Below are 15350 nucleotides of genomic sequence, written 5' to 3'. Positions count from 1 at the left end.
AAGGACAGATTGTGAAATTGAGGCTTCAGTACTTTGGTCATCTCATGAGAAGAGAAGACTCGCTGGAAAAGCCCCTGATTTTGGGAAAGTGTGAAGGCAAGAGGAGAAGGGGACAACAGAGGATGAGATGGTTGGACAGTGTCATTGAAATGACCAACAAGAATTTGACCAAACTCCGGGAGGCAGTGAAAGACAGGAGGGCCTGGTGTGCTCTGGTCGATGGGGTCATGAAGAGTCGGACATGACTTAATGACTAAACAACAAAAATGCCACATCATAGAAACTTTCACCTTCACTTACATTACAATGGTGCCTCTACTTATGACCATAATCCATTCCAGAAGGTGGAATGTAAGTCGAAATGGTCATAAGTCGAAGCATGCATTCCCATAGGAATGCATGGGAACGCAATTATTCCATTCCAGCCAAAAAAATACCCCCCCCCAAAATAAAAATAAAGCACTGCAAGCCCCATAGGGCTGCAAAAACAATAACAACCCAAAAATAAAGACCAAGCGCCACGCTGGGACTGCAAAAAAAAAATCACCAAAACCGAAACAACAAAACATCACAGAAACATAACACCCTCCCAGCCAAAACCCACCCAGAAAAGTTTTTTAAAAGGAAAAAACAGCACTTTACCTTGCCAGGCAGTCCCAAGCCACCTCGATGGCACTCACTCCCTGGCTGCAGCTGAGGCAGTGGCAGCAGGGCCAGCCATGGCGGAGGGCAAAGCTGGGGCAAGCAGCCGAAGGTCCTGGCCAGGAGGAGCCTCTCCTTCCAGCGGGGCGCAAGTGCGACCATGACGGTGGCCCAGCTCTGGCGGCTGCTCATCAGGGCTCCTCTCTGCCCTCCACGGGGCCGATGCCGCCACCACCGCTGGCTCCCGGTCCTCAGCAGAGGGGCAGAGGGGGCCCTGATCCCAGAGGAAGGGTCCTCCCGTGCCACAGCCTCATCCTTCCTGGCGGGTTGCGCTCAGTCCTTGGCCCCACGGGACCTGAACCCAGCAGCAGCGGCATCAGCCCCGTGGAGGGGGGTGAGGAGCGCCAAGGGCTGCCCCCACCTCCCCCCACCGCTGCATCCCTTTCCCTAACTGTTGAGGCAAAAAAGCTACAAAGAAGCAGCCTCTTTGCCACCAATGGTTAGAAATCTGAATTTCCCACCTTTTCCCCCTGCCTTATTTTGGTCGTTAGTGGAAGCTCCAGCCGCAAGTAGAAGCAAAATTTTGCGGCTGGAGTTGGTCGTAACTTGAAATGGCCGTAAGTAGGGACGGTCGTAAGTCAAGGCACCACTGTATAGCAGGAAAAAAAGCCAAATGGTGCTATTAAGAACAAAAGGATTAAAAAGTAATAATTTATATGACATTCATTCCAGATTAACTGCATCTTTTTAAAAAGCAGATTCTAAATGATTTAAATGGTTGTGACTAGAAATGTTAAAATTATTTTTAAATTCCCAAAAAAAAAAAAAAAAGAATTCTGGGGGGGGGGGGGCAGGAAAAATTTTTTCCAGAATAGAAATTTCCATTTCTCAGTCAGTCCAGTCTAGACAACTTCACACACATACATTTTTTTTCTGGGGGAAAAAAATCCACACACACACACATATTTTTTTTCTGGAACAATCGCAATTTTTAGAAATTTTACATCTCTAGCTGTGACCTTTGAAATCTTAACAGTTTGTATGAGAGAAGAAAGTTTAAAATCGTTTCACTGTTTCTAAAGCCACCCTGAGTTTGCTTTGCATAGAAAGGTATGATTCTAGAAATTTCTAGTATAAATAGCTTACCAGGAGACTTGTGAGAGTTACATACTGATAGGCCTCTGCAATAATCATGAGGTGGTATGTCACCAGTGATAAAATGTTGTTGTCACACAGTAACTACTGAGGGCATAACAATCTTCTTCTGTCAAGCACATTCAATGTCACTGTAATCATCCTTTGCACAGTCAATACTGTCAACCATAACAAGAAGATTATATCAAGATGTGATGTGGAGTTTATCCAAGCTTCATCTGCTATGCATTCCCCACAGTATAGTTGCTGTCAGAGGATGAAAGAAGCTTACAGCTCCATTATTTGTTTTCTGTTCCTGACTTGGTAAGGCAACATACTTTAGAATGAAGTGAGATTCCCCTACTCCTGTCACAGGATGCCTGCCTTCAGTACACAGAGTCATTAACCTGTATGTTCACAGCCAGTTCAAACAGTCATAACTGAAGCAATCACCAGTCCAACTGTAGCATTTGCAAACATGCTTGAACAAATAAACAAGAATCTGTGAGGGCTCTAGAACTTTTCCATGTTTAGGCAATGAATACTATCTCAAGAATTTCCAAGTGGATAGCCATGTTAGTTTGTTGCATCAAAAACAAAGAGTCTTGTCCTATCTTGTGTTGTTGTTATTTAGTCATTTAGTCATGTCCGACTCTTCGCAACTCCATGGACCAGAGCACGCCAGGCATTCCTGTCTTCTACTGCCTTCCCAAGTTTGGTCAAATTCATGTTGGTGATGACACTGTCCAACCATCTCATCCTCTGTTGTCCCCTTCTCCTCATTCCTTCACACTTTCCCAACATCAGGATCTTTTCCAGGGAGTCTTCTCTTCTCATGAGATGGCTTAAGTACTGGAGCCTCAGTTTCATGATCTGCCCTTCCAGTGAACACTCAGGGTTGATATCCTTTTAAATGGATAGGTCTGTTCTCCTTGCAATCCAGGGCACTCTCAAGAGCTTCTCTGAACACCACAATTCAAAAGCATCAATACTTCGGTGGTCAGCTTTCTTTATAGTCCAGCTCTCACTTCCATAGATCACTAAAAGAAAAAACATAGCTTTGACTATGCGTACTTTTGTTGGCAAGGTGATGTGTCTGCTTTTTAAGATGCTTTTGCATAGTCAATGAAGCAGAAGTAGATGTTTTTTTTCTGGAACTCTCTGGCTTTCTCCATAATCCAGTGCATGTTAGCAATTTGGTCCCTAGTTCCTCTGCCGCTTCGAAATCCAGCTTGTGCTTCTGGCAGTTCTCGGTCCCCATACTGCTGAAGCCTACCTTGGAGGATTTTGAGCATAACCTTGCTAGCGTGTGAAATGAGTGCAATTGTATGGTAATTGGAGCATTCTTTGGCACTGCCCTTCCTTGGGATTGGGATGTAAAGAGATCTTTTCCAGTTCTCTAGCCACTGCTGACTTTTCCAAACTTGCTGGCATATTGAATGTAGCACCTCATCAGCATTATCTTTTAAGACTTTAAATAGTTCAACTGGAATGCCATCACCTCCACTGGCCTTGTTGTTAGCCAGGCTTTCTAAGGCCCACTTGACTTCACTCTCCAGGATCTCTGGCTCAGGGTCAGCAACCACACTATCTGGGTTGTTCTGGGACATCCAGATATTTCTGGTATAATTCCTCTGTGTATTCTTGCCACTTCTTGGTATCTTCTGCTTCTGTTAGGTCCCTCCCATTTTTGTCCTTTATCATGTCCATCTTCGCACAAAATGTTCCTTTAATATCTCCAATTTTCTTGAACAGATCTCTGGTTTTTCCTTTTCTATTATTTTCCTCTATTTCTTTGCATTGTTCATTTAAGAAGGCCCTCTTGTCTCTTCTTGGTATTCTTTGGAAGTCAGCATTCAATTTTCTGTAACTTTCCCTATCTCCCTTGCATTTTGTTTCCCTTCTCTTCTCTGCTATTTGTAAGGGCTCGTTGGACAGCCATTTTACCTTCTTGCATTTCCTTTTCTTTGGGATGTTTTTTGTTGCTGCCTCCTATACAATGTTACAAGCCTCCATCCATAATTCCTCAGGCACTCTGTCCACCAAATCAAGTTCCTTAAATCTGTTCTTCACTTCCACTGTGTTTTCATAAGGGATTTTGTTTAGATTTCACCTGACTAGCCCAGTGGTTTTTCCTACTCTCTTCAGTTTAAGCTTGAATTTTGCTATGAGACGCTGATGATCAGAGCCACAATCAGCTCTAGGTCTTGTTTTTGCTGACTGTATAGAGCTTCTCCATCTTTGGGTGCAGAGAATATAGTCAATCTGATTACGATATTGCCCATCTGATGATTTCCGTGTGTAGAGTCACCTCTTGTGTTGTTGGAAAAGTGTGTTTGTGATGACCAGCTTGTTCTCTTGACAAAACTCTATTAGCCTTTGCCCTGCTTTGTTTTGAACTCCAAGGCCAAACTTCCCTGTTGTTCCTTTTATCTCTTGACTACTTTAGCATTCCAATGCATAAATGGGATTACTGTGATGCTGAAAGGTCTGCTTTGGATTTGTATTGAAATCATTCTATCATTTTTGAGATTATGTCCCATTACAGCTTTTCCCACTCTTTTGTTGACTATGAGGGCTACTCCATTCCTTCTACGGGATTCTTGCCCACAATAGTAGATATGATAATCATCTGAATTGAATTTGCCCATTCCTGTCCATTTTAGTTCACTGATGCCCAGGATGTCAAAGTTTATCCTTGTCATCTCCTGTTTGACCCCATCCAGCTTCCCAAGGTTCATAGATCTTACATTCCACGTTCCTATGCAGTATTTTTTCTTTGCAACATCAGACTTTCCTTTCATTTCCAGGCATGTCCACAGCTGAGCATCCTTTCAGCTTTGGGCCAACAGCTTCATTAGCTTTGGTGCTACTCATACTTGTCTTCCACTCTTCCTCAGTCACATGTTGGAGGCCTTCCAACCTGAGGGTCCCATCTTCCAGCGTCACATCTTTTAGCCTTTTGTTTCTGTTCATGGGGTATTCTTGGCAAAGATAGTGGAGTGGCTTGCCAATTCCTACTCCAGGTCTGAACACTCAACTATGATCTGCCCATCCTGGATGTCCCAGCTTTGGATAGCCCATAGCTTCACTGAATTACTCAAGCCCCTTCGCCACGACAAGGCAACAATCCATGAAGGGGTGTCCTATCTTACTTATTAACAAATGTGTTGTACCAGAGGATCTTGGGAACACAATATATTTCACCTGATGTCAGATGCTTGTACCACAATAAATGTATTATTCTATAATACAGATTATAGTATATATGTAATGTAATGTAATCTCTTGTATTATTACTTATAGTACATATATTACTATAAAAATATAGCACACTGCCTATTTGCATGCCATACACATTTTGTATTATCCTCACCTATGGACAGATATATTTTATTTCAATGTTGTTACTTATTCATTTGCTTCCTGTTCCAAAGAAAACCACCTCCTCAGGAATGCTGTACCTTTTTAACTCTTTGTTCTTTCTAGGTAAGTTAAGACTAAAAGTAAAAAGCAATTAGTAGCTGATAATCCACCCAGGTTAGCTCCTTAGTTTCCTACTCTCTTGTCCCCAGAGTAACTTCTCAAACACATTTTGGCACTTCTAAAACCATCATCCCACAAAACATGCATTACATCCAATTCATCAGTAAATCGGTTTTATCATAGATCATCCCTTCTCAGAAGATCACCACCCAGCCAACAGGAACCATCTCCCAGAAGAAAACTTCTTGTTTTCTTTCTAAGATAATATTTATCTCTTCTTTCTTCTCTTTGTTATCAAAGATTCAGCTTCCCATAAGACCCACTTCTTGATTTGTCCCATTATGATTAGTCCTGTGGGATGTATGTTTTGTTTCTGTTCCTCTGTTTGCCATTACATTTTTCACCATCCCTGCAATGGCACGTTATTCTCTCCGCCTCCTGTCTCTAAAAAAAATCTTATATGCTGCTGAGACAAACTGAATACTGATTTGAATTTTAAGTGATGCTCAATTTAAAGCTTCATATTACTTGATTTTCCTGTCACTTCTAATACATCAGTATTCTTCTGATCTAAGAGCTGGTATGTGTTCTATTCTGAGTCGGCTAATGTTACTTTTTTGGACTACAGCTTCCAGAATTCTCCAGAAAACATAGTCAATAGTCATAGCTGTTTGGAGAATTTTGAGAGCTATAGTCTAAGAAGGTAATATTTCCAAATTTTCTTCTAATATAGGTACACAGTGTAATTTCCCAATGGCACACAATTATTCCTGGTTCAATATTAAAAAAAAACATGTTTACTTAATACATATGTATACACAAAGTAACAAGTGCAGCATCATTATCTAATTATCTGCTAAAAGGCTAAGGTTCCAGATATCTATCCACAGTGAGTTTCTCCATGTTAAATGATTATCCATTTTAATTGAGAGAAAGGGATACATAAAGATACTCAGTCATGCTCTGATATGAAAGGGATGTTGTTCCCTTTTCTCAACATATTTGGCATATCAAGAGTGTCCAAGCTTTTCAATAAGGTAGTAAAAAGCAATTAGTAGGTATAAAATGAAATATTAGTTTTAAACTAACCTTTTCCAAATCGTCCATAGCTGCCTTCATTTTGCCTATTTTCCTGTATAGTGCTCCACGCCTACAATAATTAAATGCAGATAAACATTCTTCATTTATCTGACTTATTCTATTAATCTCAGACAGACATTGCTCAAGTTCCTCTGTTCTGCCTTCTATAAGAAGAGGGTTCACTGAATCTGTTATTTCTTTTTCCTTTGTTTCTTCCTCTGGTTCCTTTTTGCTTGATACTGACTTATCTTCTGTAGATGGCCTACTAGGAGGGTACAGCTCATCAAACCATTTATTCCAGATCATTCTGACGAAAAGATAATCATCGGTGTCTTCAGGCTTTCTACCTTGTTCTTCCAGAAATTTTGCAAAATCTAGCCAACATGGAAGACTAGGACTTCGATAATGTTGAACTGCTCGAGATACTTGGATTATGAATTTATTATGTGTAGGAAGCTTCCCCAGAGACACTGACCTGAATTAAATAAATAAAAGGAAATATGTAATTAACACGGACACAAAGGTACATAATATTCAAGCATTACACTGTATGAGACAGATCCAGCTAGAGATAGTGAAAAACAAAGCATTTCACAAATTCTCCTTCACTTTATTAATATAGAAACTGTTCAATTTTACATAGAGCTCTGTAACTGTGCAAAACTGGCAAATAAATGCGTTAACTAGCCTAAAGCAGTAGTGGCCCAACTTCATACAAGAAGTCCAAATGACATCTACCTTTCATGGTGGTTAAATCAACCTAATAAGCCAAAAGAATAGTTCAGTAGTACCACAGCAGATACTGTGCATATCCTCAGACAATTTGTCTGCTCCCTGCAGTACAAATCCTTACAGTTTGTTCTTCTCACTAGACAATGTTCTCTCCTGTATTTCTTTGTTTTAAACTTATACTTTACCTGTTTTGTATAAAAGAACTGAAAGCAAAAAAATGGTTCTTTCATATAACAACTCTCATCAATTAATAACATTTATTAAACTTCCTTATTTTTACCATCACTGTTATTCATTTGCTTCATGCTGCTAAAACCATAAACTAATGATCTGCTGTTTTTAATAGCATGCCTTACTTTCCTGCCTAATAGTAGATTGAACCTGGACTTAGAAAGATGGCACTAATTAACTGGAAAAAAAATATCACCAATGGCTTTTGCAAGTGCTTCTGTATGTCATGGTAGTGCCACTGGTGGCATTGTGCAAGGTGTTCAATATCCCAAACTCAAGAATGAGCAAAGTTTGCTATGATGGGAGTGGGGGTTAAATGGAGCACCGCAATTTGTGGACCATGAGAAAAAGAAGAAAATAGAGAAACAAAATAGTTTCCATTTAAATAAAATGTGTATTTTTTCTTCCTACCTGGTTAATGTATATCCAGAACACACCATATGGAAAACTGGATTCAATTCTGATTAAGGAGGAGTAAAAATTGGAAGACTATGCATATGACACCAGGTTGCTAGCAAAAAATAGCAGTTATCAGAAACAATGACAGATAAAGGCTTAAAAAAAAGGACTAAAGCTGAAAATTTAGAAGACAAAAATGTTGGCCAGTATCCTATTGCTGAAGAACAGCAGTGTTAACTGCAACAGCATAACTTCTATTGGTAAGCCGTCAAAAGAGTTGTCATTAGTTAAAGAGCCACCACTTGTATTGTTTGTTGCATGGCCAGTCACACAAGCTGCATGTTACAATGAATGGAAGGGATGACTCCTTAAATAGTGGCAATTCACCACTGTGATTTATGCTGTTGCACTTACGCCAGCTTACATAAGTAATAATGCTCTGGCCAATGAAGACAGTAAATACAAAAGAATAGGTAACATTGGTGTGGAGAAGGAAGAATTTGAAATTCTGAATTTGTATACTTTAGTTCAATCATAAACCAAAACAAAGACTTCAACAACAACAAAAAATTAAAAAGAGATAAAGCCTGTCTGGACCGTTGGTCCAGATAGGCGGGATAAAAATCAAATAAATAAATAAATATAAATAAATAAATGAATAAATATAAGTAAGTAAGTAAGTAAGTAAGTAAGTAAGTAAGTAAGTAAGTAAGTAAGTAAGTAAGTAAATAAATAAATAAATAAATAAATAAATAAATAAATAAATTGTAAATATATCCATTAAGAAACTAGAGAAGATCCTTATGTGTAGGGATGTGACACCAGAAATGATAGATTATGCTATTCCTAATTATTCTGTGTAGATGTGAACACTGGTTAATGAAGAAAGCCGAAATGACGTGCTGAAGGAGAGTTCATGGACTGCCAGAAAGAAAAATATGCAGAGTGGGCTAGACAGTAAAACTTGATTTAAATCACTATTTTGACATTAAGTATTATTCTTGCTAGCTGTTATAACCTTAATATTTAAACCTAGATGAAGGGTTATCATTCATTTTTAGAATAGTAACTTTTCAGCTGAACTTTATCGTTCTATAAAAAATTAATGATTATCTGGTTATTTCCCATTTGAAATTGATAAGTACAAAATTACTGCAAGATTAACTATATCCAGTTTAATAGATTAATCATTTATATTTGGGCAACTTTTCTGCTGTGCTTTATTGGAAGGAGAAAAATGCTCATTAACAATAAGAAATTAATTGTTTTATTTTACTAAAATAATAACATTTGTAGAAGTACAAGTAGATTGATTAAAAACTAATCTTTTTATAATGATGAAAACATTTGACCTATAGTTTCTCTTAACCAGAAAACCATCTTTAGATAGATTTTTACTTAAAACATTTAATCAAACAAAATTCAATTTAAATTTTAAGAGTCCAATTTAAATTTTTAAAAAAATGTTTTTTAATCATTGATTTGTATCCACCCTACAAATAAGTGAGTTTTAGATCAAATCAATCTTGTACTCTCACTAGAAAATGAAATGATTGAGCTAAAGCTACCGAACTTTGGGCATGTCATGACAAGGCAAGATTCATTGGAAAAGACAATGATGTTTGGAAAAGTTGAAGGCAATACGAAAAGAAAATGACCTCATATGAGATAGCTTGAAAGAAAGCCACAACAGTTAGTCTGCAGTATGTGAGAAGGGCTATTAATAACATGACCTTCTGGATCACTAAATCATAGTTTCCATAACACAGAAGAGCCTTGATGGCACATAACAACACCTTAACAACACTGACACCCACTGGGCTTCAAGGGTGGGAATTAGCTATGCCACTTCACATTGACATAGTTTAGATATCTGATTCTGCTGCCTCTAACTGGAATGAAGGGACTGTGAATCCGGCAGATCTAAGGCTGTCTGACACTCAAAATGCCCCAAAACAACCCTTTTGAGGGCTTACCAATAGAAGATTGACAGGTTACCCACCTGTAATTGTAGTTCTTCGAGTGGACCTCTGTGATTTACATCCTGGGTGATCCGCACCTTGGCGCCAAGGCTCCCCTTCCAGTTGTGTCAACCGCCGCTACATTAAGCAGAATGGTGCGACAGTGGGAAGGACGGACGGGATGTGTGAATCAAAGAAGTCCACTCGAAGAAGTACAATTGCAGGTGGGTAACCTGTCGTTCTTCTTTGTGGCCTCTGTGGATCACACCCTGGGTGACTAAAAAGCTGTCTTACCTGGAGGCAGGGTGTCATGCCAAAGTAGAAGCTAGAACAGCATGTCCAAAGGTCACATCAGACTTTTAACGGAGATCAAGTCTATAATGCCAGATTAAAGTGGGCGGCTGTGCCCAAGTGACAGAGGCGCAGATGTTTGGAAGAGGTACGCCGCGTAGGAATACCACAGGGGTCGCCACTGCTCTAGTGGACTAAGGGTGAATCACCTTCAGGACTGGTCTGCGTGCCAGTTGATAGACAAGGTGAATGGATGAAGCAACCCATCTAGATATAGTTAGAGGAGTCACCTGGCAACCTTTAGTAGGTGGTTGGTAACTTATGAAAAGTCAAGGTAAACAGCTGAAAGGTTGGGTGCGTTGGACATAAAAGGCAAGGGCTCCCCTAACGTCTAAAGTATGGAGGATTCTTTCTTGAGTTGTGGATGGTGACAGGAAGAAGGAAGGAAAGATAAACAGCTGAGAGAGATAGAATTGAGATACGACTTTGGGGAGGAAAGAAATATCCATGGATAGTTTGACTCTGTCCGGAAAAAACTGTAAATAAGTATAGTCATGACGTAAAGCCACTAAATCAATAGTTCATTGAGCTGAGGTGATGGCGACGAGGAAAACCATTTTGAAGGTAAGTAGCTATAAATAAATTGAAGCTAAAGTTCAAAAGAGCTTTAGTAAGTTGTTGCGGTACAAGCGTTAGTGACTATTGTGGGGAAGGTGGGCAGGTATCTGGGTAGATATGAGATAGACTTTTAAGAAAATGTTTCAATGTTGGATGCTTGAAGAAATCAACTACCAGACAGTTAGTGAACTGATAAGAAACTATGGCAGAGAGGTAAACTCTCAAGGAAGAGAGGGAAATGAAGAGAAGAAAGGCTGATAAACTTGAGATGAAGCAAAAAATGTAGAACAGTAGCAAGTGATGGGTAGACAAAAGGCAATGAAGAAGTTTCAGTGAAAGATTCAAATCTGTTCCGTTTATACAGGTAAACCTTTCTTTTTGTTGTTTAGTCGTTTAGTCATGTCTGACTCTTTGTGACTCCATGGACCAGAGCATGCAGGCCCTCCTGTCTTCCACTGCCTCCCAGAGTTGTGTCAATTTCATGTTGGTAACTTCGGTGACACTGTCCAACCGTCTCATCCTCGTCCGCTTCTCCTCTTGCCTTCACACTTTCCTTACATCAGGGTCTTTTCCAGGGAGTCTTCTCTTCTCATGAGATGGCCAAAGTATTGGAGCCTCAGCTTCAGGATCTGTCCTTCCAGTGAGCACTCAGGGTTGATTTCCTTCAAAATGGATAGGTTTGTTCTCCTTGCAGTCCAGGGGATTCTCAAGAGCCTCCTCGAGCACCACAACTAAAAGCATCAATTCTTCGGCAGTCAGCTTTCTTTGTGCTCCATCTCTCAATTCCATACATCACAACAGGAAAAACCATAACTCTGACTATGCGTACTTTTGTTGGCATGATGATGTCTCTGCTTTTAAAGATGCTGTCGAGTTTTGTCATCGCTTTCCAAGAAGCAGCCGTCTTTTAATTTTGTGGCTGCTGTACCCATCTGCAGTGATCGTGGAGCCCGAGAAAGTAAAATCTGTCACTGCCTCCATCTCTTCCCCTTCTATTTGCCAGGAGGTGATGGGACCAGTGGCCATGATCTTAGTTTTTGATGTTGAGCTTCAGATCGTTTTTTTCACTCTCCTCTTTCACCCTCATTACGTGTTCTTTAATTCCTCCTCACTTTCTGCCATCAGAGTGGTATCATCTGCATATTGGAGGTTGTTGATATTTCTTCTGGCAATCTTAATTCTGGTTTAGGATTTCTCCGATCTGGCCTTCCGCATGATGTATTCTGCATATAAGTTAAATAAGCCAGGGGACAATATACAGCCTTATTGTACTCTTTTCCCAATTTAGAACAATCAGTTGTTCCATATCCACTTCTAACTGTTGCTTCCTGTCCCACATATAGGTTTATCAGGAGATAGATAAGGTAGTCAGGCACTCCCATTTCTTTGAGGATTTGCCATAGTTTGCTGTGGTCCATACAGTCAAAGGCTTTTGCACAGCCAATGAAGCAGAAGTAGATGTTTTTCTGGAACTCTCTTTGATTGACAGAGGACTTCATTAGTGAGGTGGAATCCTCCACATTGCCAGGTGCAGAACAGGTAAGTCTGGGTGGAGTACTTGGGCATTGTTCTATGTGAGGAGGTGGGGCAGGTGAGGGAGGTGGTGTCACGTTCCCGGGGGTTACAACAGCAGAGTCCGATAAGCCAGTCCTATGTCAGGAAGACAGGGAATGCAGAGCCAATTTCCAAATACCAAAGCCAATTCACACAACGTAGTCCAGGGTCAGAGTCCAAAGCCAAAACACACAATGTAGTCCAGGGTCAAAGTCCAAAGCCAAGGATCCAGGGAACAAGGTTCAAGGTTGTCAGGAGCATGGATGCAAGCCAGAGGTTTGACTTGTTGCTTCCATGGGTTTTCAGCCATCTGAGAGCTGCTTATATAGTAAAAACAGCCCTTGAACTGCTGGAAACCTTTTCATCATGTTAGAACTCAGGGCTAGTTGATCAGATGTTTCTGTGGGCAGCCTTCAAGTGATCCTCTGACCTTTTTGTCATAAGTCTTCCCCAAAGCCTGGCCCGAAGCCTGTCTACTGGGGGAGGAGAATCTGGAGGCAATTCAGGTGGTTGTATTTCTGATTCCTCAGCATTCTCCTCAGCTACAGTTAACCCTTCAGGTTCCAGATCTTTGGCTGCACTCATGACAGGTGGTGAATGTGTGATGAGAGATTGTGAAGGACTGGAAACCAGGGGTTTTTCAGCCACCATGATGGCATCTGGTTTGTCTTGTAGGCGGATGTCACCCCGGGGGTTACAACAGCCAAAATCTGATAAGCCAGTCCAGGGTCAGGAATACCAAGAATGCAAAGCCAATGTCCATAAACCAACTCACAGAATACAGTCCAAGATCAGAGTCCAGAGTCCAATACACAGCGTAGTCCCGGTTCAGAGTCCAGAGTCAGGAACACGGTTCAAGAAGCGTGGATGCAAGCCAGGGGTTTTGACTCGTTGCTTCCACAGAAATTCTGGCTGGCTAGGAGCTGTTTTATAGTAAAACAGCTCCTTGAGCTGCTGGAAACCTTTCCATCCTGTTAATACTCAGGGCTAGTTGAACAGATATTTCTGTGGACAGCCTTTGAGCGATCCTCTGACCTTTTTGTCCTAAGTCTTTCCTGAAGCCTGACCCCAAGCTTGTCTGCTGGGGAAGGAGAATCTGGAGGCGATTCAGGTGTTTCTGATCTCTCAGCATTCTCTTCAGCCTCAGTTAAGTGAGTGTCTCGTTAGGCCTTGCGAAGGGAATGAGTTACGAGGAGCCATTTGTCGATATATGGAAATATGAGAATTTTTTGCAACCTGATGTAAGCAGCTACTGGTGCCATGCACTTGGTGAATACTCTTGGAGCTGTTGAAAGGCTGAAAGTAAGCCTTTTGAATTGGTAGGCTTGTGATCCTAGCTGAAATTGAAGGAATTCTCTATGTGAAGGATGTATTGAAATATGGAAGTATGTGTCTTTGAGATCTATGATAGTGAACCAGTCATTTTTGCGCAGTAAAGGAAGAACTGATTAGAGGGTAACCATACGGAATTTTGAGGTAATGATGTACTTGTTTAACTCTCATAGGTCTAAGATAGGGCAAAGACCTCCGTCCTTTTTGGGTATGGTGAAATAGCAAGAGAAATCCCTTCGTTGTGTTATGAGAAAGGTTGTATGGCATCTTTGAAGAGTAAATTTCTTATTTCCTCTTGTAGGGTTGGAGATGGTGGAGTAATGATGTGTGTTGCCGGAGGAAGTTGGAATGGATGTGGTAGCCGTCGCGGATGATGGACAGTACCCAGGCATCTGTAGTGATGGCTTCCCAGACAGGTACTGTAGGTGTTTCGAGAGGGCAGGATAGTGGGGTTGTGTGCGATCTTGGTCATGGGAGTCAAATGTGATGTTTGGGCTTGCAGATGTTGCACTTAGTAATGAGTTGTTGGTGGGGTTTATTTCTTTGGTTTCTGAAATAGGGTGTATAAGATGTTTTAGAGAATAACGTTGGAATTTTTGATACCGTTGTCTCCATTGATTTTGTTGGGGACATTGTCGGTAAGATGGATAAACTCCCCAACGCCTAGCTGCTGATATTTTCCTTTGCATGTTTTCCAAAATATCATCAGTCTCAGCATTAAAGAGGCCTGCCCCATCGAATGAAAGGTCTTCAATACGTGCACGGGCATCCTCAGCCAGGCCAGCTGTCCTTAGCCAAGAGAAATGTCATAGGGAGCAGGTTGGAGTTGATGTGGGTCATGGTGATATGGCCATTTCGACACCGATGGCTGTCGAAATTGAGGCCCGCCATGAGAAGGTATGGCTGATCTGGATAGAGCAACTGGCTGATTGGTGGTTGCAGTCTGTCCGGTCGATCACTGGTCAGGGCAAAAGGCAACCCGATGAGAGTGCTGAACACGGGTCTGAGCCACGCGTGATGAAATAACGGCTCCAGGGACTGTTGAGGTCGATGTCTCTGAGGAGCTCGTGGTGGACGATCAGATGTTACCGAAAAAGGCATGGTCTCTAATTTTTGTTCGGAGTCGACCCTGTCAGGTGAAGCAACTGCAGAAGCGTCGCTCAAAAGAACAGAGTGTTGAGGACTGGGAGGATAAAATGTTAATCGATCGACTCTGTCATCCCATTCCAGTGATTGGGAGCAGGGTTGATGAGAGGGGATTCTGTCATTGTCAGAAGACGAACCAACAGAGATTGATTTGGCGGTTTATTGAGGCTGCTGAGAAATGACTGCAACTTTAGGTTTATGCTGTTTAGGTCTTTTAGGCAGATAAGGCTCTGGAACTGAAGGGGCTTCAGTGGACATTTGACGTTTAGTGGAGAACTTCGATATCGAGGATTTCGGTATCGAGTGCTTCAATTTATGGGTTTTTAAAGTTTTAGACAAAGTGTACAGAGTGTTGGAGTGGGATGGTATGGTCGATAGACATTGTTTGAGGCTTCAGAAAGAGTCTTTTCCATTGCTTTGGTTTGTGAGGTGGCCTTACAAGGAGGTAGGGCCATTTGGTTGGTTGAAGGGATTGTTCCCAAAGATGGTGTTTTAATCTGGATAAGCGAGAATGGAGGACTCTGCGCTTGAAGTTCTTACAATGCTGGCAGGAGGACGTCTGGTGTACTTCTCCCAAGCAAAAAAGATACTTGCCATGGCCATCGGAGAGTGATATTTTGTTATCACAGACCACACAGTGTTTAAATAGGCCCAAATGGGCCATGAGTAGGAGAAAATGATTTGAGGAGAAAAAAGAATGATGAGGGGTGCTGCGGCCAGAAGCCAAGCAAAGTAGAAAAGAAA

At 41.2% G+C, this 15350-nt stretch overlaps 1 protein-coding gene across 8 annotated transcripts in view; it reads right to left on the bottom strand.

Moving 5' to 3' along the window:
- The window catches only part of TTC6 (tetratricopeptide repeat domain 6), a 116071-nt gene that overhangs the window by 51473 nt on the left and 49248 nt on the right, over positions 1-15350 (bottom strand). For all 8 annotated transcript variants that reach the window (XR_013544714.1, XR_013544715.1, XR_013544716.1 and 5 more), the window contains exon 17: positions 6352-6817. Coding sequence is in view for 5 of the 8 variants with exons in the window: in XM_072986397.2 (XP_072842498.2) it covers positions 6352-6817 (466 nt within the window). In the remaining 3 variants the exon portion in view is untranslated. The remainder of the gene's footprint in view (positions 1-6351; positions 6818-15350) is intronic.

Source organism: Pogona vitticeps, chromosome 1 (assembly GCF_051106095.1).
Source record: "Pogona vitticeps strain Pit_001003342236 chromosome 1, PviZW2.1, whole genome shotgun sequence".
Classification (NCBI taxonomy): domain Eukaryota; kingdom Metazoa; phylum Chordata; class Lepidosauria; order Squamata; family Agamidae; genus Pogona; species Pogona vitticeps.
This window is presented reverse-complemented; position numbering and strand designations above follow the sequence as displayed.